At 30.3% G+C, this 23,336-nt stretch overlaps 2 protein-coding genes across 3 annotated transcripts; both read left to right on the top strand.

Annotated features, from left to right (window-relative positions):
* The first annotated feature begins 1,796 nt into the window (after nt 1-1,796).
* On the top strand, nt 1,797-8,820 carry LOC114419120 (STE20/SPS1-related proline-alanine-rich protein kinase-like). 2 transcript variants are annotated; one of them, XM_028384725.1, is made up of 18 exons: nt 1,797-1,986; nt 2,060-2,484; nt 2,567-2,717; nt 2,808-2,978; nt 3,072-3,137; nt 3,247-3,315; nt 3,396-3,524; nt 3,637-3,707; nt 3,911-4,141; nt 6,168-6,280; nt 6,428-6,522; nt 6,590-6,631; nt 7,108-7,248; nt 7,341-7,389; nt 7,494-7,543; nt 8,306-8,367; nt 8,449-8,500; nt 8,584-8,820. In XM_028384725.1, exons 1-18 carry the CDS (start codon nt 1,825-1,827, stop codon nt 8,587-8,589), a joined length of 2,085 nt encoding a protein of 694 aa, XP_028240526.1. In that variant the 5' UTR covers nt 1,797-1,824; the 3' UTR covers nt 8,590-8,820. The 2 variants fall into 2 exon arrangements, with proteins under 2 accessions (XP_028240526.1, XP_028240525.1); XM_028384724.1 differs by lacking the exon at nt 8,584-8,820 and having other exon boundaries at nt 8,449-8,512.
* A 2,265-nt stretch (nt 8,821-11,085) lies between these two features.
* On the top strand, nt 11,086-15,460 carry LOC114419164 (putative glucose-6-phosphate 1-epimerase). The gene is made up of 8 exons (XM_028384810.1): nt 11,086-11,194; nt 11,362-11,436; nt 12,584-12,640; nt 12,724-12,884; nt 13,024-13,164; nt 13,983-14,085; nt 14,189-14,288; nt 15,246-15,460. The coding sequence occupies exons 1-8, from the start codon at nt 11,102-11,104 to the stop codon at nt 15,458-15,460; spliced, it is 945 nt and encodes a 314-aa protein (XP_028240611.1). The 5' UTR covers nt 11,086-11,101.
* Nucleotides 15,461-23,336: the final 7,876 nt, after the last annotated feature.

Consider the following 23,336-nt stretch of genomic DNA (forward strand, 5'->3'; position numbering starts at 1 on the left):
AATACTGTTAATTTATTTTTATAATATTTTTGTAATGTTTAGACTTTTGAAAATCTGTTAAGAAGAAATTATAAAAGCATAAAATAAACTATAAAGTAAATTATGATAAAAAGTAAAAAATATTACATTAGAGGAAGAAGATAAAAAAACAAAGATGAAAATATAAAAAAAATATTTACACTAAGGATATATTCCTACCAATAGTGTTATATCAACTAATTGATGCAAAGCATAACTATCACTGAAGTGAGTATCCATGATTGGAAATCAAAACCTGAAAAAAAGGGAAGAGATTTAAAGAGCATCATAATTACTTTCGGTGGTAATGCTCTTTAAATAGTTCCCTTGAAAAAATTAATCAATGGAAGAGTTATTCTTTTTCTTATGCAAGAAGAGAAACATTTTAACAACATAAAACAAAAAAAATATAAGTACATAAATGGAAACCATTCGATTAAATATGTAAAAAAAAGTATTCAAATAAAAAATTAAAAAAGATAAAAACTCACCATAGATAATTTGTGTTTCTTGTTTGTATTTATTTATCCCTCCATTGAAATTGGATAAAAAAGAATAAAAATATTAGCATTGAGTATTCTAAAGGGAGATACTTAAAAAAAAAACAAATCATATAATCTTATCTCAGAAAAAAAAAAGCAAATCAAATAAAAAATAAAGAAAGATAAATTGTTTGAAAAAAGAAAAGAAAGAAATATTTTTATTAAAGAAAAAGTAAATATATAAATTAAAAAATAAAATATAAACCAAACCTTAAAGTAGAGACAGAATAAAAAAGTCAATGCATTTGTTCCATTGAAACTAAATAAAATAAAAGAAATAAAATGTGTACGTAATTAGCTATTCAAAATAAAAATAATAATAGATTAAAAGTGAAAAAATGTAAAATAAAATTAACAAATAAATTTTCAATACTAAATATTAAACAAATTGTGCAAAAAAGGCATTCAAATAAAATTGAAAAAGATAAAAAAAAAACCTTACTGTAGAGAAAGAATAAAAAGGTCAATGTATTTGCGTTTGTTATTTATATTTATCGATCTCTTGGTTGAAACTAAATGAAAGGAATAAAAAGTATTGGCAACTAACTATTTCAAAAAAAAAAATAACAATATATATTTATAATTGAAACTCAAATCATGGAAGATTTTTTAAAGTTCTAAGGAGTATGAATTCTAGGGGTATGAAATGTCAGCATATCGTAGAGCTGGCAAGGACGAAGAAGACGAGAATGACGAAGCGTAAATGAAAGAGAGAGTTTTCTGTGATTTTTTTTTTGAAATTTGAATTTATATAAATGAAGAAAGAGTATAGAAGAAATCATAACACCAAATTTTACGTAATAATATTTAATAATAAAATTATTTTTTATCAATCCATTATGATTTAAATCTTTATATTTATGCATGAGTTACAAAATAATTGATGGAAATAATTATTTATTCCATTATAATTTAAATTTTTATATTTATGCATGTGATACAAAATAACTGATGAAAATATTTATTTATTATGATAAAAAATTATTTTAAGATTTAAAATATACCAAGCTATTAATATAAATTAATCAATTAGATTGAATTTGTAGCTAAGTTGATTGATAGTAAAATAAGAAACTCAATACAGATAGATTGTCTGTAAATAAAATACAATTGAATTGTGAAATTAAGATAAAAATGATATGTAATCTGATTTTCAACAGGAATCACTAGTTTTTTTAGCATATGTTTAACGAGATTAAATGAATGTTTAATTTGCTTAATTATTTGAATAGTTATTGGACATTAGGCTCTTGACAAGATTGAAATGAAGGAGAAGAAGAAATACCCCATCGGCTCCGAGCATTACCTTCTATACGAGGAGATTGGACAGGGTGTAAGCGCTTCTGTCCACCGCGCTCTCTGCGTCCCCTTCAACGAGGTCGTCGCCATCAAAATCCTCGACTTCGAACGTGACAATTGCGATCTGGTATTTTATATCAATATTCTTTCTTTTCATTTCAATTCTATTACAAAATAAAGCTATAACGCAATGCTGGCAGAACAACGTTTCTCGTGAGGCCCAGACAATGTTCCTTGTTGACCACCCTAACGTTCTCAAATCACTCTGCTCCTTCGTCAGCGAGCACAATCTGTGGGTGGTGATGCCCTTCATGTCCGGCGGTTCATGCCTCCACATCCTCAAATCCTCCCACCCCGACGGTTTCGTGGAGGTCGTCATTTCTACCATTCTCAAAGAGGTCTTGAAGGCTTTGGAGTACCTTCACCATCACGGCCACATCCACCGCGACGTCAAGGCCGGCAACATTCTCATCGATTCTCGCGGCACCGTCAAGCTCGGCGACTTTGGTGTCTCTGCCTGCCTCTTTGATTCCGGTGACCGCCAACGCACACGTAATACATTTGTCGGAACACCTTGCTGGATGGCACCCGAGGTCATGGAGCAACTTCACGGCTATAATTTCAAGTCTGCACTTCTCTCTTTATTATAGTCTCTCATTCTTTCTGCCCTGTCTGTCTTAATAATTCTAGCTTCATTTCATTCCCAGAGCTGACATCTGGTCATTTGGTATAACCGCCTTGGAGCTTGCACATGGCCATGCCCCTTTCTCGAAATTTCCACCAATGAAGGTACTTCTCATGACTCTGCAAAATGCACCCCCTGGCCTTGACTACGAGAGGGATAGGAAGTTCAGTAAGGTCACCTCCCCTCACCTTACCTCTCAGTTCTTCTTCACTCTTCTGATTTCTCCTTTATTCCTAACCTACATCTCTATTCCTTCTTTCCAGTCTTTCAAGCAGATGATTGCTAGTTGCTTGGTAAAAGATCCTTCAAAACGACCCTCTGCAAGCAAGTTGTTGAAGCATTCCTTCTTTAAGCAGGCTCGCTCCAGTGATATTATAGTCAAAAAGCTTTTGGAGGGGTTGCCTGCTTTAGGTGACCGAATGGAAGCTCTAAAGGTTCCATATTATTACCATAATTTCCCTCCTGCCCCGGCCCCGGCCCCTGTTATCTTGTGTAATCTTTTTTATAAGCTCATTTTTATATCTTAGAGAAAAGAAGAAGATATGCTCGCACAGAAGAAAATGCCTGATGGAAAGATGGAGGAATTATCACAGGTAACCGTTACCATGTCTAATTGTTTGTCAGTTGCGAGCACCACTTGCTTTCAAAATCTCATATTCTTTCATACCAAGCTTACCATATCATTCTGTTAATCCTCTATAGAACGAATACAAACGAGGAATTAGTGGCTGGAACTTCAATCTTGACGACATGAAGGCTCAGGCTTCCTTGGTACACACCATGTCCTATCTTTTCTCCCTTACAACAATCCTGCAGTTATAGATTCTAAGTAGAGGTTTTATTTCTTCTAGATTCACGATTTCGACGATGCTATGTCTGATACCAACCATGCAGGAAGTTCAATTTCTTTATCTACACTTGATTCACAAGATAAGCAATTGCCAAGTGCAATTCACAAACCTTCTCGATCTGCTGATATGGTATTCATAAATTCGTTAGGATCATATGCAGTTTATTTCTTTCTTTCGTTTTTCTTCTGTTTCCCGTTAACAATTTTTTAACTGGGGTATTGCTAATGGCTATGCTTCACAGGAAGAGAATGACGAGATGCAAAATCTATCAGCTTCTGTTCTCGTAGTTGATTCTGCAGTAAACGATGCCAAGTATGCTCCTAAAATGCATCTGATGTCAGATCTAGTAAATTATACTTTTTTAGTGAAACTCATGATTATACGTTTACAACATCATGGGCTAATGCCTCTGTTTGGCTTGGGATCTTATATTCTAAAATAAATGATACCTATCTCTACAGTTCAGAAAAGGATTGATCCAATTATTAATTATTATCATCTGTTGCCATTTCCAGATTTAGGTTTGAAAAATCTGACGACCACTCTAGCATCACCTGTTCAAGCCATGAACCACAAACTTCTTCATCCTGTCTCGATGATCATGTGGACAATAATTTGGGTGAAAAACCTGATATGGAAAATGGTGGAAGATCCGTGGAGGGAATGGCTACCCATTATTATCATAGAAGTGGATGTTCATCTAGCATCTTACCTGAAGTTACTCTTCCACCTATTCCACCAGAAAGGTGAGTATTACAATTATGCATCATGCTTGTTTAATTTTTTTTTTCTGGTAAAGTGCATTGAGTTTATTTAGGAAAACTGCAAATTACATTTGCTTTGTTGAAAAATGTTAGCAACAACTCTTTGTTATTGATTTATTGAAAATGAAAAAATTTTGTGGGTCATTTCTTATGTTCAATTTGGTGTCTGCCATCGCTTTCTATGTTTATTTTATGGCTATTTTTTAACAGTATTGAGTTTTTCTAGTTCTTCCCATTCTCTGGTAGAACTTTGCTTTCTCACTTGGAAGAAAACCAAGATCATAGACCATTTTTTTTTTGGATTATGTAATTTACATTGAGAATGAAGTACATAAATGTGTGATTTGATAAACTGCATTAACATGTCAACGTGCTATAGGTCAATATTATTTGGTTTCTTGCCTTGTAGCGTGGCTTTGCCACACTGCTCTCTTCATATGTAGCCATGTCTTTTTTGTTATATTTGGTGGATGCTTGGTTTTGTTATTTGTTTGCCCAGGTCTATATTTCTGTATCTCACTCCTTGTTTTTAAATTTTGGCATATGCTGTGCTAAGTTTGGTTACAATTATTATTTTGGCTTATAAAAAATTGCTAAATTAATGAGATTAATCTGTGGCATGTGCTGGTTTATGTCATCAATGGTAGTATAACTTTCATGTTTTAGATATCAAATACGTACCAGTTTCTATATACAGTATTATTCAAGTTTTAGCTGTCTTGATTCAATTCAATGGATTGAATACAAATCAAATATGACTATATATTTTCTTTCACTTCGTTTAGTTTTTTTTCCTCCATAGAAACGTAGAAAATTTTCTTTCCCTGCTTCCGCTTGTTGAAAGACAGTTCTTTCTGTTTTTAAACTACCGAGCTTTGACTAATTATGGAAGGTAGGGTGTATGTTGTTTCTAATATTTTTCTTAAAGAACTTGCTTGACCCAATGATTTTGAAATCTGATATCAATACGCTGATGTTGATGATTATAAAAAAGGTAGTCAGTAATTACAGCTACCGACTCATGATGGATACTCTGTATCACACAAGTTAAATTTCACGTTCTCAGGAAGCGTACAAATCCTAATTGTCTTCAGTCAGTCTTTTATTTGTATTCAGGAATCTTAGAACTGTCTGAATTTTAAAAAGAATATCCTAAGGTTCTCAAGTTGCTTCGTTTTCAAAGACCATAGAGTAGGTTTGCGCCTTTTTGTTTATATACCATACCACTTTTCTCCTCCATAAAATAGACATTAGACAACAACATTAATTTAATTTTATCATAAATCAATATTAGGAATTGTAAAAAAAGCATAAAGGTAAGAGGGTTCGAATAACATAACTGGAAGCAAGTAATTGCACATTTATCATTAGTTGAGGGATAAGTATATAATAGTGTAGTACTTAACATTTCTACCCATTTAATAATTTTATATTAAATGTGATTTTTAAATCAATTTAACTATTAAATCTTAACTTTCAATTACTTTGATGTTTGTGTAAAATCTAGTGAAAGTGAATAAAAAAAAAATAATCAAATAACTTTTTATATTTCAATTAATTTTGATGTATATTATGAAATACTAAATAATTTTAGATTAATATAGAATTTTATATACATGATTTATATTATAATGGTGAATATATCTAGTTAAATTTTGTTGAAAATGTGTAAGAGTATTTTTAACATACATTATAATTTAACATCACTAATCCCTCTGATAGTCTTGTTTGATTATGAGAAGGAATCGATATAGGAGAGATCGGTTTACACTAGTATAAGACATAACATTTTTATACTATTTAGTAACTATATACTAGTACTATAAATTGTGTTTTTTAAACTGCTAAACTATAACTAAATAGTATTAATTTGTTTGTATCAAAATCTTGTAACAATTTTTTAGTATAATGTTTTCTCTACAATGATACCATTATTTCGTTCATTTAACCCTTTGAGTATCATAATTTATCTGCCATCAGCATTAATACTTAGCAATACAAATGACAGTGAGAAACTACAAAATCTGCACCCGAACGTTTCAAGTTGCAATGCAACTTCATTTCCACAGACAGGAGAGGACGTGCTTACTGAACTTCCTTCTAGAGTCTCAAAATCATCAGGTCATATTCATTTGTCCATTCGAATGCTTTGTTGTCAACATCAAGGGAGCACTCGCTGTTTTTTTCCCCCTAGACATAACAGCTGGGTTCTTGAAGCCCTGGGGGAATACTCCTGCATTTTTGTCTAATAAATCATTCTTGTGGCAGCTAATTCTGATGACACTGATGAGAAATCAAAGGTGCCAGTTGTACAGCAGAGAGGACGTTTTAAGGTTACATCTGAGAATGTTGACCCAGAAAAGGTGAGTAATAAATTATTCTCATTCTCCTCTCTTGAAGACTGAAATACTAAGTGTAGTTTTCTTTCAGGTGGCCCCTCCTCCTGTATTGCAAAAGAGCCATAGTGTGCAGGTTTGTGGTTTTGAAGTTTGTATAACTGTCCCTTTTCTTCCCTTGGTTAGGGGAGAAACCTGTTTTGGTCTAAACCATCCTTTTAATACATAATTTGTAATTTCCACTGGTACATAGGTTTGAAAGATATGTTGATTTGTAATTTCCCCTGGTACATAGGTTTTTGAAAGATATGTTGACCATAATTACAAAATAATTTTACCATGATTACATTGCTTTTGTAATTGTAATTCTTATTGCATTGGCTTGGGCATTAATGGTGTTTGATTTGCAACTAATCTTGCCAGAAAGTGCTACTACCGTTTTCTTTAATAGAAAATGAAAGTGTAGCAATGTGTTTAGTATTGAGTTCATTTGGTTTGAAGAATGGATCTATAAAATAATATGATAGTGGTTTCGAATCATATACCTATATATCAGGCAGATATAACTCCTAATATACGGAACATCTCATGGAAATGGCACGGGTTATGTAGGTTTTTAGCCAGCATAATGCTGCTTCTACACATCCAACTTTGCCATTATTACCAGCATCTGATGCCACACCATCAAATCTTTCTGGCTGCTCTGTGTTTCCTGTGTTGCACTCTGTACTGCAGATAAATATTCTTCAAAGGGTATGTTCAGCCTTATGGTCTTATGAGTTATGGTTGGTCTACTTTAGCTAATTTCCACGAGAAATGTTTTTTTTTCAATGACTTTTTAATAGGAGAGCATTTTAAGTTTAATGAAGCAAATTACTTCCGGCGACTCTTCAGGTTCTACCAAGAACACTTTCTGCTTAAATATTTTATTCAAGACTTTTTTTCATTGTTTTCTTTTATATGCATACTTTTCAATTCTTTTTTTGTCAACCGTACAGCTGATGGCACATGTAACCCAGCACAGATAGCAATAACTGAGAAATCTTTGGTATGCATTTATGGGGCTTATGTTTTTTTTATTGTAATTCATTTGAATTTATTTGAGGATGTGCCATCTGAAAACCATGTACATTCTGTGGTATAAGAAATGTTAAATAATAAATTAATAATAATGCCAACTGAGTTTGGAGGTTATGAAATTTAAAATTATTTAATATGAAGGACTTCTCAAAAGCTCTGAAAGGTTAGCTTAATTACAAGAGAGATGTTTGATAAAGTTTTTGGGGTGCACTTCTTGTCCTGGATGCTGGAAAACATTTCGTTTAAAACCTACGGTAGTATAAATGCATAAAGTATTTATTTGGAGACAATTGAAATAAAATGTTAATCAATTTAAAATGTTTTAATATTTCATTGAAAATTCAAATGTTTTAATATTTATTAAAAAATTGAAAATGTTAATAAATGGGTTTTTTTTTATGCTAAAATGTTGATCAGTTTTAAATGGAATAACAAATACGGTTAAAGCGAGGAAATCCGGCTTTTCTTAGCCTTTTGTTGCAAGCATATTCTCTTGGAGTTTCTGTTTCTCATTTAGTGTCGTTGTAATCTTTTTTTTTTTTTTCCGGGCTTAGGCCTGTTGAGTAACAAAAAAAAACTTAGTAAGGAAATAAATTGAATTGCAAATTCAGCATGTTTGTTTGCTGTATTACCTTTCTAGAGACATTTATCTTTCTCTTGTTTTTTATTTTTAAATATTTTTACAGTTACTTGAATGACTTTGTATCTGCTTTTCCTTGTGTTACTTTAGCTAGAAGCAGCTCACGAGAGGGAAAAGGAGTTACTTCATGAGATAACAGAGTTGCAGTGGAGGTATTGTATAGTATTATAAAATATAGTTGGATTATATGGTGAACTATCGGTGTATCTTAATCCTAGCGTTGTGACATGTAGGCTTATCTGTACCCAGGAGGAGCTTCAAAAATTGAAAACAGAAAACGCCCAGGTTAGTATCTAGATATATTGCACCCAATATTCTGAGAACTTACTTTGGATTATGGATTTGACATTCTAACTTGTAAATCGTAGGTGTGATTGCCTTGTGGAATGGATGCTTTCAAGTGGATGGCTTGGATACTCAATTTTAAGTTCTTCACGGACACTTGAAAAATTGAAGTGCAGAAAGAAACTAGAATAACGACCATACAAAATATCTAGACTAGATATGAAGCGGTATGCTACTTGTAGTTTTTTTTTTTTTTAATAATCTAGATGATATAAACTTTACTCATAGTTTTCTCGTTATAGCAGATTCATTGTTGATAATTTTGTTTTTGTAAATTATTTTTAGCATTATTTCTTGGTTGCAAATTATAATGCACATGGTACTTTCTGGTGCAATATTCTTTTGAGATTAAAATGCTGAGATTTCGATACTCGCTCGGGTTGGAAGTTTTTTAATTGTTAAGCACTTTAAAAATAAACGACGAACGTGGAGAATTTGTTATTTGGAAACTCAATTTGATATTTCAGAAAGGCACATCAGTCGCATATTTCCATAAACAATTCTTTACAAGGCATATCATGTGTGGTAAAGAATAACTATTTAAATTTAAAATCTATAAACACGTGTGGTAAAGAATGAATCATGTGTGGTAACCTCTATGGTAGCTTAAACTAAAATTAATATATATATATATATATATATATATATATATATATAAGTATTGATATGTTTTTAATTTTATTATTTTGACAATGATTTATAATTTTTTATCATGATTAATGTTAATTAAAATCCAAAAGGTTGGATAGTCATGTAAGGTTTCATTGCACTCACATAAGTGAGAATTCATGTTCGATCCTCATCTTGTGCAAGATTTTTTTGGGCTTACAACACTCACACATCACAAATGAGATTAATCTTTGAACCCATTAGTTGGAAGACATATGTGATCTCTAACCTAAAACCAAAAAGATTAACGTTAAATGAATAAATTTATTAAAAAGGTAAATGTATTATAGAAAAAATTAATTTGATATAAAATAAGAATAATATGACTATATAGTCACAAATATAAATAATTTATTTCATTCTTAAAATAAATAAAAAATATAATATGAGAATTGAGATGATTCTAGAGGTATGTTTTATTCAAATGAAATGAAATATAACAAAGAATGGATCAGGTTAGGTGTTGTAGGTTCTATAGTTTTAGTGTTACATGAGTCAATAATCACATTATTTTATTAAATATTATACTTAGTCACCTAATTTTGAGGAGTAGGTATGATTTATGTCTAATTGTTCACATCTAGTTTCTCTAACCATATTTTTGAAATAAATTAGGGTTAATCCAAATTGATTTTGTAATAGATATGCTACGGAATAAATATGTTTATTTTTTAAATAATATAATTTTCATCCTAAGTTATTTTATATAGAACAAGAAAAAATAATAAATAAATGAAAGAATAATAATTTTATAAAATTAATCTTACACCATTATTAATTTATTTTTAAATTTTGTAATTCTTCATTAATATATAATGAATAAAAGCGAGAGAAAAATTATTGTTATATTGAAAAAACTACAATGACAATTATGTTGGGATAAAACTTTTCTTACACAGCAATGATAACTGAGAGTACCATCTTTTCTTGTAACACAAGCTTCTATCATTTAGATTAATTTGCCTTATGTGATTTGAGATTTAGTTATACTTAAAGTTTATTTTTTTTTTTCAAAAATGTATTATGCCAAGATCAAACACAATTTATTTTTCATAAACTCAACTCAATACGTATTGTGAACTGAGACTATATCCTTTTACTTTATCAAATCTACACTCATTGTACAGTCCAAATTTGTTCCTACCAATCTCATAAAAATAACCCTCTCACTAATACACACATACACATATGCCTCAAAATAATGTTTTAATATATTAATTGTATTTCTTTTTACTAAAAATTAGTTTGATATTGTGATGGGATTGTTTTTACTAAATTAATAACAGACTTTATTCTTCTATACATTAACTTTATAATTTTAAATTCTAAATAGAATTAAATTATAAATTTAAAGAAAATATATGCTTAAAAATTGAAAAAGCAATTTAAAGAATATTTTGCAATACGTACTTTGAATTAAATCTTTTTAATATAAATATATCATTATATTATATAAAGATATTCATAAATTTATATGAAGAACTCCTATTATTCCCGACTTATAAAATGGTAAATTTTTTTATAATATTATATACCACCAAGCCTGGTTAACTATAAAAGAATTGATAGTTTTGTGAAGGGGCATGAGTAAATCTAATGTTTTTGGTAAAAGAAAAATAAAGTAAATAAATAAGAGGGGAGAAATCATGAAAAGTAAAAGAATGCAGGCATAGTCAATGTAATTTATTATATTAATACACGTATGGATCTATAAATGAAGAATGAATAAAATACATCTTAACCCTTAAGTCTCTCTTTCTCTCTCCTATCTTGTGTTGATGGTCGATGATGCAATGTATATATAGGATTGGGGAAGGAGGACGTTGTTTGTGAATTGTGAATTGTGAATTGTGAATCTGAAGGAAGCAAGGAATGTCGCGAGAAATGAAGTATGTGCAACAATGTATGGGTGCCAATGGGCTTGAAAAAATCATTCTTAGAGAAGTTCGCGGCTTCTCTGCTGAGGTTTCCATTTTCATTTGCAGTTCTCAATCTATTCTTGCATTAATTATCACAATTCACAATTTAATTCATTTTTATCTTGTCATCCATAAACCATCATTTGTTTCTTGTTCCGATTTGGAATCACAACTATCAATTGCATTACATTGTACGCCTCATTTTTTGTGTAGGTTTATTTATATGGGGCCCAAGTTACATCATGGAAAAATGACCTTGGGGAAGAATTGCTTTTTGTCAGTAGTAAGGTTCAAGTTTCACTTGCACATATATGGATCTTTTTGGACTTGTGGCTTTCTGAAATAATTACCATTAATTTCTCCTTTTTATAAATGTTATTGTATAGAGCGTGGATGAAATTGATGAATAGTTTTCTGGAAACAATAGTGCATTCATATCTTAATATGAAAACACAGATATGCCAATTGTAGCATAAAATTTTAATTCGTCTCAACTACATACAAAACGAAGTTATATGGCAGGATAAAGTAAGCTATAAAATGAATTACATATTTTATATATTTTTATAAATCGGTATTTTAAGTTATATATATATAAATAATTGATTAGTAACTTTTTTCTTCCGGAAATTTATTGTCTTCATAATATAGGTATGAACCTAGGAAACACACATACGATATTAATATGATATGATACAAACATAAGAGTACAACAAATTTTAAAAATTATAGGACACAACATAACTATAATGCAATATATAATACTTATATAAAATTAACATTAAAAACTATTAGAAAATCATAAAATAAAATTCATGCTTTAAAAGTGAGAATAAAATATTGTATACATAATAACAAAAAAGTTAAAATTTGTTCATTTATTATGATATTTTAATTTGTTAGTATAAAAGTAAAAAAAAATGTGTTTGGCACGATTATAACATGTTGTGTAAGTGAGGGGGTAACCATCAAATAAATTTATTCTAATTAGTTATGAACAATCATATAAGTAAATCTAATATCACATTTTAACTCAAAATCTAATTTAATTTTATGGATTTTATCTTCATTTATATGATATTCAACTTTTTCATTCCTACACAATATAAAACTTTGGCTTACACTTATATTTCAACATAGCACATCAATCAAAAGTGTTTGTGCTTTTTTAGTAGAGATCAACTGAAAAAAATGTAAAATAAATAGACGTGGGAGAGAAAATGAAAGAAGGAAACTAACAAGTTATTAAGTTTGTAACAAGAGTGTTCACAAACACTAATTCTAGCAGTCAATTGAATTTTATTCCTTTCAAATATGTTTTTAAAACTATTTGTTATGTATGAACTAACTCAACTGCTCCCTAAATCTTGCATAGATCCTTCCCCTATTTGATTCTTTTAGATTCATATTTCCTCTTTTATATGAATCGTTGCAGGCTAGTTTTAAGCCTCCAAAATCCATACGTGGAGGTATTCCAATATGCTTTCCTCAAGTATGTGTGTATCTTTTTGGGTTTCTATGCTTTTATTTCATCTAGTTAATTTCTTTCTTTAAGTACTTCTTATTTATATGCAGTTTTCAAATCACGGATCTCTTGAGCATCATGGATTTGCAAGGAACAAGTTTTGGACCTTAGATCCTAATCCCCCACCATTTCCAACAAATAGCACAAACAAAGCTTTCATTGATTTGATTCTTAAGCACTCTGAAGATGATAAAAAAAATTGGCCTCATAGGTATATAAGTTAGCTTATATAATTATTAGTGTAATTATAAAAAATGAGCTTAATATTTTCACACCCTTTTAGTCCTTTTTTTTTAATCAATTTTTTGTTTAATAATTTGGATTAAAATTTTATAATGATTGCTTAATAGATACGAGTTTCGTTTGAGGATAGCTTTGGGACCTGCAGGAGATCTGATGTTGACATCTCGCATTCGAAACACAAATACAGATGGAAAATCCTTTACCTTCACATTTGCCTATAATACATACTTCTATGTTACTGACATCAGGTTTTATATCACCTTCAGATACTTAGTGATATATGCATCCATTAATATCTTTATTTTTCCATCCAGTCTTTCTAAATATATGTTTACAATCTAAATGATAAGAATATTCTAAATCAACTTTTGATCAAGTATGATAATATTCTTGTTTCATTCTCTTTTTAAATATTTTTGCTCATGGCATGTTAAAGTATATATTTTGACTCCTTTTAAACAAGAGCTATACTTTAGATTGGAAAATAAAATACACTTATAATCATTCATTGAAAAATCAACTTCAGTAAAAAAAAACTAAAAAAAATCAATAATTGAAATTGTGATAAAATTAAAAAAAAACATATAAAGTAAATTTTAAAGTCAACTACAATCTCAAGCACTGATTATCAAATCAATATTCAGACGAGTCAAAACTTTGTTATCACATGTTATTGTAGCATGATAATTGAATTTATCTTGGATGAATCTTTTTCTTAGTAATTGAAATTTTGATAACTGGTGAAACATGGATAAATTTTACTTTTTATAACGTTTTGGACATTTCAAATCTTTATTTATGATTGAGCACAAATACTAGATACTTAATCAATACTTAAAAATGATGCTTAAGGTTAAAAAGTTCATAAGCAACATAAGTTTAAAAAATTCTACTATGAAACAATTTGTTTTTATTATTTACTAAATTAATTTCAGATACTTTCATATCTAAGTATTGTTATTTGCATTTGGTCATGGTCTTGTTTAACATCATATCAAAATTACATTGCTTTGGGATTTAATATTTGTGTTGTTTGCAAGCTAATTAACACAAATCTTATGTCCAGTGAAGTGCGAATTGAAGGATTAGAGACATTAGATTATCTGGACAACTTGAAGAATAAAGAACGATTTACTGAACAAGGGGATGCTATAACATTTGAGTCTGAAGTTAATATTTACTACAAGTGTAATAGTTTCTTGTGTTGTTTATATTTTATTGGTTCAACTATATAACAATTTTATTTTGTTTTTTTTTATATTTTAATTAAAGGTGGACAAAGTATACTTAAGCACCCCCACGAAAATTGCTATCATAGACCATGAAAGGAAGAGAACTTTTGTACTGCGAAAAGATGGACTTCCAGATGCCGGTGAGCTTACTAATATTAATATCCCTCCCTATATACATGAGTATCATGAAGAAAATGTGATATTAGATGATGAAAACTTAGAATAGAATGGTAAAAAACACGAATGATGAAGTATTTGCACTTTTTTTTTTCTGGCTACTCATGGCATGAATATGTATATTTGGCAAGCATTTGCCATATGCATGCATTGTCCCATGGTAGATATACATGTTTGATTCAAGGTTTATATTAAAGAAATGACTATTTGCCTTTGCCAACTCCCTAAGCGATCTTTTTAAGAATAAACGATTATTTTTCGGAAAACAAGCTTCGCGAGCCAAGTTATGTCAAACATGAGCTAAAATGATTGAACCTTTTAATAAAATAGTTTTTATTGAAATTACACAGTTAACATGATCATAATGAATAAAGCCTTTATGTTTGGTTTGAGGGAAGTAGAAATGAAAGGATGGATTTCTTAATTTTTTCTTATTTGGTTCAAAACTTTGGAGAAGAAATGGAAATGAGAAGGCTTAAATCCTTCTCATCCCATTTTGGTATTTCTTACAGTATTGGAGAATTTAGAGGGTATGAAAGGTGAATTATAGTTTTTGAACCGAACAAATTGAATTGTTACGAGATTTTATTTTATTATTCATCTCTTAGGTTTATTATTTATCTATAAAGGTGTTCTAGTGTATCATTCATACTTTCCCTCCCTTCCGTTTATAAATCAAACAAGGTAACTTTAATCTTCCTTCTATTAAAAACCCTTCTTTTATTTCTCTTCTTTAAGCTAGATTCGTTAAAAATTATTTTCATGAAATTAGATGTTGAAAAAAATTGAATAATTGTTTTATCCAAAATATAGTTGTGAAAACTTAGTACAAGAAAATTGATTTAGTCTATTGTTTGTTGTATGATGTTAAAATCAAGCTTGTCATAATGTTTAATATTAATGTTTTTTTTTTTTTGTAGTGGTATGGAATCCATGGGACAAAAAAGCAAAATCCATATCTGATTTAGGGGATAATGAATACAAACATATGCTTTGTGTTCAAGCTGCTTGTGTAGAAAAACCAATTACTCTTAAACCAGGTGAAGAGTGGAAAGGAAGGCAAGAAATATCTCCAGTTCCTTCAAGTTATTGTAGTGGTCAACTTGACCCACGGAAAGTGCTTTTTAGTTATTAGGATAATGATTCCAATGCATCTTTGTAAAGGTACTTCACTAAATCTTGATGGATTACAAAAGTTATTTATATCATATTATAAACTTTATGAGGTTATATGTGGTGCAAATTTTATTCCATATGATGAGATTTTATTAGAAACTATAAAGTTATATAATGGTGTAAGATGCGAATAGGTTGATGAAACCCTTTGTATAAAAAATGAATACAATGTCTCCTTATTTTCTTAGTGATAATTGGTTACCAATCTCATATTAATTTCATGTGTTACATGTTGCACTTGTTAATTTAAAATTGTATTAATGAGATTACTTTGATGAGTTATTCTTTAAACTAAATACTTATTCCTATTAGTTATGTCCTGACAACTTTAAGTACCTCATATATTGTTTGGTCATTTTTCTTCTTTTATGGAATGAAATAACCAAATTGTTTGTCAATAAATTCATAATATTAAAAGGAAGAAAATTATCCGTGTATAATTATAATTTGCTTCCTTTATCCATTTTTAATGGAATTAAGTTTAATATAGTTAATAAGCTTATTTCTTGCAGAAAGTTTTGTTGTGTTAATGGTGTTATCAATGATTATTGACAAGATTCATCTTTAAATTTAAGGGCAAATTCACAATAAGTAAGTTGAAAAAATGTGTATTAAAGCAAACCATTATTTATAATAGAATCGTATCTTTTGGGTGTGTATTAAAAATGTGCAAAAACAATAAGTAAGTTGAAAAAAAAGGTTTGCTAACTAAATCACAACTTCATTGCTTTCTTGATAGCTTTGTGAATATTGAATCTTAAAAAATCTCCACATCAAGTCTCAAGTCTTGTTGAAAGGTCTCAAGTCTCTACCATATAAAATCTTTACTACATAATTTGAGGACATCTTAAACTATGAGTTACTCCATTCTTGTTGAGAGGTCTCAAGTCTCTACCATATAAATAGTACACGTCCACAATTCCTAGCAAATATAGCAACCAAGTATTCAATATCATTAGCATAGAATTCCTTATTTTCATATGAAGCATCAACATACATTTTAGCCATCCAACAATTTGGATTGTACACCCTAAATATCAATATACATAATACAAATCTTGAAGGAATAATAAGATGAATATACATAACATACTTTTTCTCTTTCCTTGCACGTTACTAGTCGAGTCCTCAAACAAAATAACATGTTGGATTTCCAAATAAGCTAGATCAAGTGACTAAATAAACTAAGTGCTAATCTATTTTTTATGCCTTACTTGACACAATTTTCTGACTCTAATTCTATTTATTCCAAGTGTTAATACAAAAGATCTAAATTGAGAGACATTTTGAATGTTAGAATTAGTTGGAAGGAAATTGAGGATCTAATTTATATTTTTTATAATTAGTAAAGTGAACATTTCAAGCTACATAACAAAAACATCTCTCATACCAACTGGTTGTTGCACTGGACACAATCAATTAGCAGATGAGCTAAACTAAAAGATTTGTTGTTTACTATTATTGTGTAGGAGCATAATACTTATTACCTTCTTATATGTATTTCACATTGTGGTAGGAGAATGTGTCCATATCAATCTAAACCCATGTAGCATTGCACATACCCTTGTATTTGGTATCTTCTTTTGATCATGGGGATCATAAAACTTTTCTTATACCTAAACATTAGCACTCCTAGTGTTGGGTTTGGTATCTTTTTCTTCAATAATACCTGTCTTTAAAAAAAGTAGCTAAACAAACTTTCAACTTTTTGAAAAGTCTCATGCCATAGAAGAGAACCATGACTTTTAGAAAATAGGTGATTTTATTGTATGTGATATTTGATTTTTCTATTATTATTTTGGTGTGTAGTGGAATTATATATAAAATATTGAATAAAAAATTGTTTAACCCATTTTCTAATTTTAGCTTATTTGGTTGAAGACAAAAAAAATTAAATTTGTAGTAATGATAGTTCCTTGGATTATCTAAATTTTTTTCTATTATTTTTAAGAGATTTAAGTCTTTTATTTTAATTTTTAACTCTTTTTGTTTTCAAAAATATGAATTTTAGAATATTAGACTAAAAGAGATTATTTATTTTATTTTTGAAATTTAGTTAAGTTGTTTATTTTTTTTATATTTTGATGTTTTGAATTTTAGGTAATAAAGAAGGAAAACTAAAGCTCTGATAGACCAGAAAAAAAAAAAAAAAAAGGTAGCCTCAGACCCAAGGATGAAGCCTTCAAGAGTATTGGACTCATATATAAAAAGATGAAACAAACTATTAGAGATCTTTTTTTTTTTTTCTTTAATTTTGCAGTTACCACGATAGATTTTCTCTCTCTCTAGAAGCTTTATAGGCACGACAAAGACGATTAAGGTGGAAAATCACGTCTCTTTTAGCATCTATAAAGTTTTCTCTTCTTTGTTAGGATTTTTTTTAATGTCTAGTTAAACCCCTTTTTTTGTAAGGGTTAAGTGAATTTCTATGTAACTTATGAACTCTAATTTGGTATTTTAAATGAAAATTTGATTTTCTTTCCATTGTGTTTGTAATCTTTTTATTTAATATATCTTAAAGACTTTATCACCCTTAGGGGGATTTTCAATATCTTGAATGAAAATTTACTTCATTGATGTACAATGAGATACAAACCTAGTAATCCTCTCAGATAATACGAATTTGTTTCTATCTTATTTCACATAGAGATATTACCTTTATTTACTTTGAACATATTTCTCACCAATTCTAACAAAAAGTAAATTAAAAAGAATACAATATATGCAAATGAACTACCCCTTTGAAAATCTTAACAATATTAATTTAAAGATCTCGTGCAGTCCACCCATTTTCGTACAAAGATAGCAATGCATCTCTAATAACATGTCTCTAGTGCATGATGATCACGTACAAGTGGTGTTTTACAAAACAATACAAAAACCGAGTATTCTTCATTGATGTCATTCCCAAGTTACCCTCTGGCAAAAATATTATGAAAGGATCGAAGGGCAAGGCTTGCTACATGCATTCCAAATTAAATAATCCATTTTTGTTGTACAAATATATATATATATATATATATATATATATATATATATGGATGCCCGCTTAAGCTCAACAAAACAAAATGGTAGGTGAGGCCCGAGGCTTGAACACAATAGATATATCCACGTTGAGCCATGTATAAGTTAAACGTGATGCTCTTTCCTTTTAGAACTATCTAATGTACGATTTGATATTATCATGGACTTTTTGTTTTCCCCAATACATACACACAAATGTATGTTGTATCATTACGTTTTGTTGTATTACGGTATTACCTCCTTCTACACTATAAAGAACTTAAAATAATGACCACTATGCTGAAGCGAGTTTCATAATTTTATTTATCAAATAATGAAATTAAACATATTGGAATTGCTAATTATCATCCTACAAATGCATATTTTCTGTTATATTTTTGCCAAAAATCTAGTTGTTGTTATTGTTAAGTTGACTTGGGAAACTTACATATTCTGATATTCATCAATGTAGAAGTAAAAATAGAGAAACTAGAAGCATGGATAAGAGTTTTGTTTTTTTTTTAATCAGCCAAACAAAATACAATTATTTTTCATATGGTAAACACCTTTATGGGTACTCTCTTAGAAGTCTTTTCTACACATACCCAATCTATTCATAAGATACTCAATTTATGAATTCTTCAAGTAGTTTCCTTGGATTTATTGTGTTTGTTTTCACTTTATGGATAGATTCACGACATCCCAACAACAATATTTATAACCATAAAATATCATTTTATTAAAAATGTTATCATAATCTAACAAGTTCAAGAGGTTAAGATTTTGAAGAAGAATTAATGTTTTTTTTTAACAAAACATGTTTTAATTTATGAGATTTTAGTACGAATAATAATGAAGCAGGAGAAGACAGACACCCGTCTCACGTGAGAAAATCATTTTTTATATATATATTTATACTAAATACAAATTAAGACAAATTATTTATATATAATTAAGAGAATTTAAAGTTATCGATACACGCAAGCACATGTACATTCACTACATTATACCTCATTAAAAAACAGATAGACAAAAATCCATGTATTTTATCCATTAAGTTATCCAAATCTAATTATTAGAATATCTAGCAAGTACAAATTCAAACAAAAATGAAAGACTAAAATGCATATAAATTACAGTACAGAAAACCATAAACACAATTAAGCCTTTTTATTTAAAGTTTACCATAATATGATCTAGTGTGGACGCACTAATAGCAAAACCTGGCCTAATATATACAATTAATTATTATTTCAGTTTTATATCCTCCCAAAACAATACCACTGTGGTTCTAGATATTTCATGCTGGTTGCAAAGCAAGGAAAAACAAATCCCAATAGAACAAGCAACGGCCCCATCAATTCATGGGAGAGTTTTCTTTACACTCTAGATGTATGTTTCTCCTTCCATAGGGAAAGGTTTTTCTTTTTGTTCCTTCCTCACCCCCTCTTCTCCTTCAATCACAACCTATACTTCCACTCCCTCTCATTCTCTTCTAGCCACCAGATATTATCTATTCCTTGTCTTTTTTTCTAATTCCATTGTTTACCTTTCATGCCTCCCTATTTGGTACATTTGTTGTCCAAGGTAACTTGTTAGAGCTTCTTTGGCAAACGTACCCTAATTACTAGAGGTACATTGGATCATCTTTATTGGAGTTGCTGCTAGACACATGTCAATTTGAAAGGAATAACAAAGAAAAAGAAAAGTGAAGAAACATCCATGGCTATACTAAGGTTCCTCTGTGACAGAATGGTCCATGTTTTAGTGTTTCTTGTTTCATGATCACTAATTTGTTAGTTTTGGACGTGTTAGTTTTGGGCGTGTATGTTTGCATAATTGCATTTGATCTTGTTTATATGTTGTGTCCTATTGTAAGCTAGATGATATAGGCTTGGAAAGATCCCATGCTTCGGCTTCCTTAGGAGATAGAGTACCAGTTGCAGAAATCGTTTTTCCTCAAACAAAGACCAGCTCCAAAGGAGTTTGCTTCCTGAAAAATTTTGTTGTGGAGGATTCCATGCTATGTTTTGGCTCGTGTCAGAGTGAATCTGAGGTGATGCTCTTGCTTGAACTTGAGACCATTGAGAGAAATGTTGTATTGCCAAAGAGCGAGCGCTTGCTGGAGGGATATTTGTTTCTTCCCAAAGTCTTATGTTACGGTTTTATGAGATTTTAACACGAAGACAATGTAGCAAGACAAGAGACAGACACAATGCTAACTCCTTGCTGTCACAGCTTCATGTGATGAAAATAATTTTATTATATTTGTACTAAATTAAATTAAGACAACTTATTTACATATAATTAAGGACATTTAAAATTATCAATACCTGTAAGCACAAGGATGTTCTATGTATTTTATTCGTTAAGTTATCAAAATATAATATTATACTATTAGGCATATACATATTCAAACAAAAAGATTATTAAGGACTAAAATTACACGCTAACTGAAATACAAAAAATCACAAATTCAATTTAGTCTTATAATTTGAAGTTTACCATAATATGATCTAGCGTGAGGGCGCTAATAGCAAAATTTGACTGAACATATATAAGGTTTAATAGTAGTTTTTCGTGTCTCAAGTATCGCCATTGTATGAATTTAATCCCCCTAAATATAAATGTGTCAATAAGATCTATCAGATATCGCAAATGTTCAATTTTAGTCATTTAGATTTTAATTGTGCCAATTCAGTCTCCAAGTATTACAATTGTGTAATTTTAGTTCCTCAAATTTCATAATTGTGTGATTGAAATTAATCTTTTGGAAACAAAAATGCACAATTGTGATACATGGATGACTAAAGTTATACAATTATGGTACCTAGGCACCTAATTGTTGCAATTGAAATTCAATGAAATAAAATTGCACAAGTGTGATACCTAGAGACCAAAAATGCCTATATACAATTACTATTTAGTTTTATTACTTCGCTTTCAATAACAATGATTCAAGATGTTTTTGAAGGTAAAGAGGCAGACAAAAACCCTAAAAAAGTATGGAAAATCATATCCCAAAAAGCAAACAGTGACACCCCTCAATGAGGGCCTTCCTTCCACAGGGAGGGCTTTCTTTCCACTTCGGGTAAATTTTTTCTTTTTGCTCAGTCCTCACTACCACCCCTTCTCCTCTGGTCCCAACCTCTACTCCCAACTTCCTCTCCTTCTCTTTTGGTCACCACATACATATCCCTTTGTGAAGAAAAACTACATGCACATCCTCCTATTTTCTAATTTTCTAGCTTTGTTTTCCTCTGGCACCTTTCTATTTGTCTTTACCCGTTTCCAGCACATTTCTCCTATCCAAGGAAACCTGTTAGAGCCTCTTCAACAACTGTACCCTAACTACTAGAGGCACATTGGGTCATCTTTACAGGAATTCCGTGAGGCACATGCCGATCCAAAAGGAATAACAGAGAAAAGAAAAAGTGAAGAAAAGTCCACGTCTTCACTGAGGTCCCTCTATAACAAGATGATCCATATTTCAGTGTTTGTAGTTCCAAAATTACTATTTTTTTAGTTTTGAACATGCTTGTCTAGATTTGATGTTGTGCACTATTGTAATGCTCTTCTTTAACATCTTGCTTATGCAAGTGTGTCAAACATTTTTAAATAATGATATGTTGAAAAACGTATGCACTTTTTCACCTTTATTTAGTTGGTGAAATGGTGAACGCCCTTGCGGCTCTCTAATAGACTAATAGCATTTGTCAATATTCTCATAGTCAACCGTGTTGCACTTTTGTCCACTTTGAGCTCAGCACATCGACTTCTTTCTTTGAATGAAAATCTCAAACCTCGTGCCTTTGCAAAGGATGTTGCTCCTAATAATCAACTCTCTGACCTATGGTAATTAATTGAATATAGATCTCGGTTCCAAATCAGAATACTAGTAGTATTTGTAAAAGCAATATCTTTTCTTTTTAGGATTGGAATTGTCATGACTTTTGAAATTGACTTTTTAATTCATCAATAAATTTAGCTACATTCTCAAACTTTTGGAAGAGGAGAATTTTACAATAAGTTTAGACAGGTTTGACCTTTTAAGACAAGAAGCGCAACGCCGAAACTCGCACTTGACTTAGAATAACTCACTAGCGTGTTGGAGGGATTCGAGATTCTTGCAATAGCTGAATAGAAATCAGCCAGCGCATGATCAAAACAATTTTCGGTATCTGTTTGATCTCTTGATAATTGGGATGCCGTAAATGTGGTAATGATGGCATTTCAACACAAGCCAAGCCATTTTCCCCACCACCCACCCACTGGCAAGTACCCACGAATGGTACCTCTATTTTGAGTAATTCCCGGATTTGGAATACTGTAATGTTTTCCTGTAGAATTAGAGTAGCCATAACTGACCGCGATGAAACCAAACAAAATGGAAGAAGAAAGAGGTGCAAAACCAAGTCCGTAATAAGGAATTTCGCATAACCAGAATGATGGAATTATGATTTAAATCAGCGAGTTTTTCTTCCTTTTTATAAAGAATATAGCCACGATACACCAACAGAATAAGCCCACGTCCAAGCATTCAAAAGGGCAAAATTCAAATGCACATGATGTTCTTGGTAAGCTATGTATGTAGATATTTGAAAACAAGTAAGAAAGAAATGAATAATTGAATTGAGAGAATATGAGCTAGGTGAAATTGAGAAACGTAACGACAACAATGGAGGCTCAAATTTGATAACCTGGATAACAACGTGAGAGTTGAGAAATCTGAATTACTCAACCAAATAGCATGAGACCGACAAAGATACAAACAAAAGGAGCCTAACAAAAAGTGTCACAAGACAACAAGATTATGTGGCATTGTATACAGC

The sequence above is a fragment of the Glycine soja genome, chromosome 7 (genome assembly GCF_004193775.1).
Source record: "Glycine soja cultivar W05 chromosome 7, ASM419377v2, whole genome shotgun sequence".
Classification (NCBI taxonomy): domain Eukaryota; kingdom Viridiplantae; phylum Streptophyta; class Magnoliopsida; order Fabales; family Fabaceae; genus Glycine; species Glycine soja.